The 1,624-nt window shown below is 45.3% G+C and overlaps 1 protein-coding gene across 1 annotated transcript; it reads left to right on the forward strand.

Annotated features, from left to right (window-relative positions):
- Positions 1-932: 932 nt before the first annotated feature.
- Positions 933-1,400, forward strand: LOC310854543 (B-cell receptor-associated protein 29-like; the record flags this gene model as incomplete). Its single annotated transcript, XM_083759223.1, has 1 exon — positions 933-1,400. One exon carries the CDS (start codon positions 933-935, stop codon positions 1,398-1,400), a length of 468 nt encoding a protein of 155 aa, XP_083615349.1.
- Positions 1,401-1,624: the final 224 nt, after the last annotated feature.

Below are 1,624 nucleotides of genomic sequence, written 5' to 3' on the forward strand. Positions count from 1 at the left end.
ACGTGGAAAGCTACGGGTGACGTAGTCGGACTAACGCGCGCCTCCACCGATATGAAGAGGACAGGTGTAGACAGAGAGCCATATAATTGTCACTCTACCGATCAGGCGTCTGGTGGAAGTGGGTACCGGTACTGCCATTTCAGTTTGTATAACTACCAAGTTGTTGCTATAGATAATTGCAGGTATAGCCTATAAGTAAGACATGTATACGTACATCTCAATGTGATTTTATTTCATCATCAACTACTTAAAGGACCACTTTCACAACTTTTCAACCTATCTTCATGTAATAGGTCCTCACTAATAATCATGATAAACTGGCACAATCATTTTCTACTCAGTCTGTGTCTCATAGGCGGGCTGTGTGCAGTTCAGAAACCCATCCACCAGTGACATCATCGATGGGGAATCCAAGCTAGAAACTGCAGGCTTTCTATAGTCCTGAAAAGTTGCAATGCAAAAATGGACGCCATCGTTCTCAGGATAATACAAATCTAAACATTTTTGAGGGGTGCTAGGCTGCTAGCCCCATACAGGTTTAATGTTTGTCTTTAGTTCAAAGTTTGTTTTGTAAACGCCATTGACAATGAAGGGAAATGTTATGTCATAATGTGCCTCATTACATCATATTGTCTATTTATTGTTAATGGCGTTTAATATTTGTGTTGGCACCGTTTGTTTTATATGACCTAATCAACATGAGTTAGACTTTAATATATAAGCGCCCCTCACTTCACATGGGTGTGGTTTTTGTAAACAATGGGTGTGATTTTTTTAGCGTGACGTCAATCGATTGCCAGCCAAGCCTATGTATGGACACTGGCCAGTGCCACCCAGTGTATAAATAGTGTATCAGAATTTTAAAAGACACAATTCTGTTGTGGTCTTAAGGTCTCATCGTAGTTTTTGTTCAACATAGCCAAGCATCGGAGATGACATTGCAATGGACCGCGGTGGCAGGCTTCCTTTATGTGGAAAGCGCCATCCTTTTCATCCTCTGTCTGCCATTCATCTCACCTAGAAGATGGCAGCGCATATTCCAACTGGACATCTGGAAGAAGGCCGACAGGTTCAGGGACAGCGCCTTCCTCACCATGATCGTGATCCTCGTCGTGCTCTTCCTCGACGCCGTGCGCGAGGTGAGGAAGTATTCAGGCTCGGCGGAGCCCATCGGCAAGGACGTCACGCTGTACCCCACCATGTTCGACCACATGCACATGAAGCTGTTCCGAGCTCAGAGGAACATGCACATCTCTGGCTTCGCCCTCTTCCTCTGGCTGGTGATGAGGCGCGTGGTCAGTCTGATCAACCAAGTGGACAAGAAGAGCACGGAGCACGACGACCTGTTGAAAGCACACCAGCGGCTACTACAGAATGGTCAGCACGATAAGAATAAATAGTGACTGTTCTGTGTGGTTAAACATGGGTTTCCCCCCATTGTGAGACCTATATAGCTGATTCTACAAAATGTCTTCCAATGTCTTTCTGAAGAAAAAAAACGTATCAGTGGACGGTGCACTGGTCCTCAAACCTAGCTTTTCATGTTGAGGACCCACAGGACCCACAGGACGCCCCCCCCCCCCCCCAGATTTTAATATTTGAGTTAAAAACATTCACTGGGAAA

This window comes from Protomyctophum parallelum (genome assembly GCF_964188405.1).
Source record: "Protomyctophum parallelum genome assembly, chromosome: 2".
Classification (NCBI taxonomy): domain Eukaryota; kingdom Metazoa; phylum Chordata; class Actinopteri; order Myctophiformes; family Myctophidae; genus Protomyctophum; species Protomyctophum parallelum.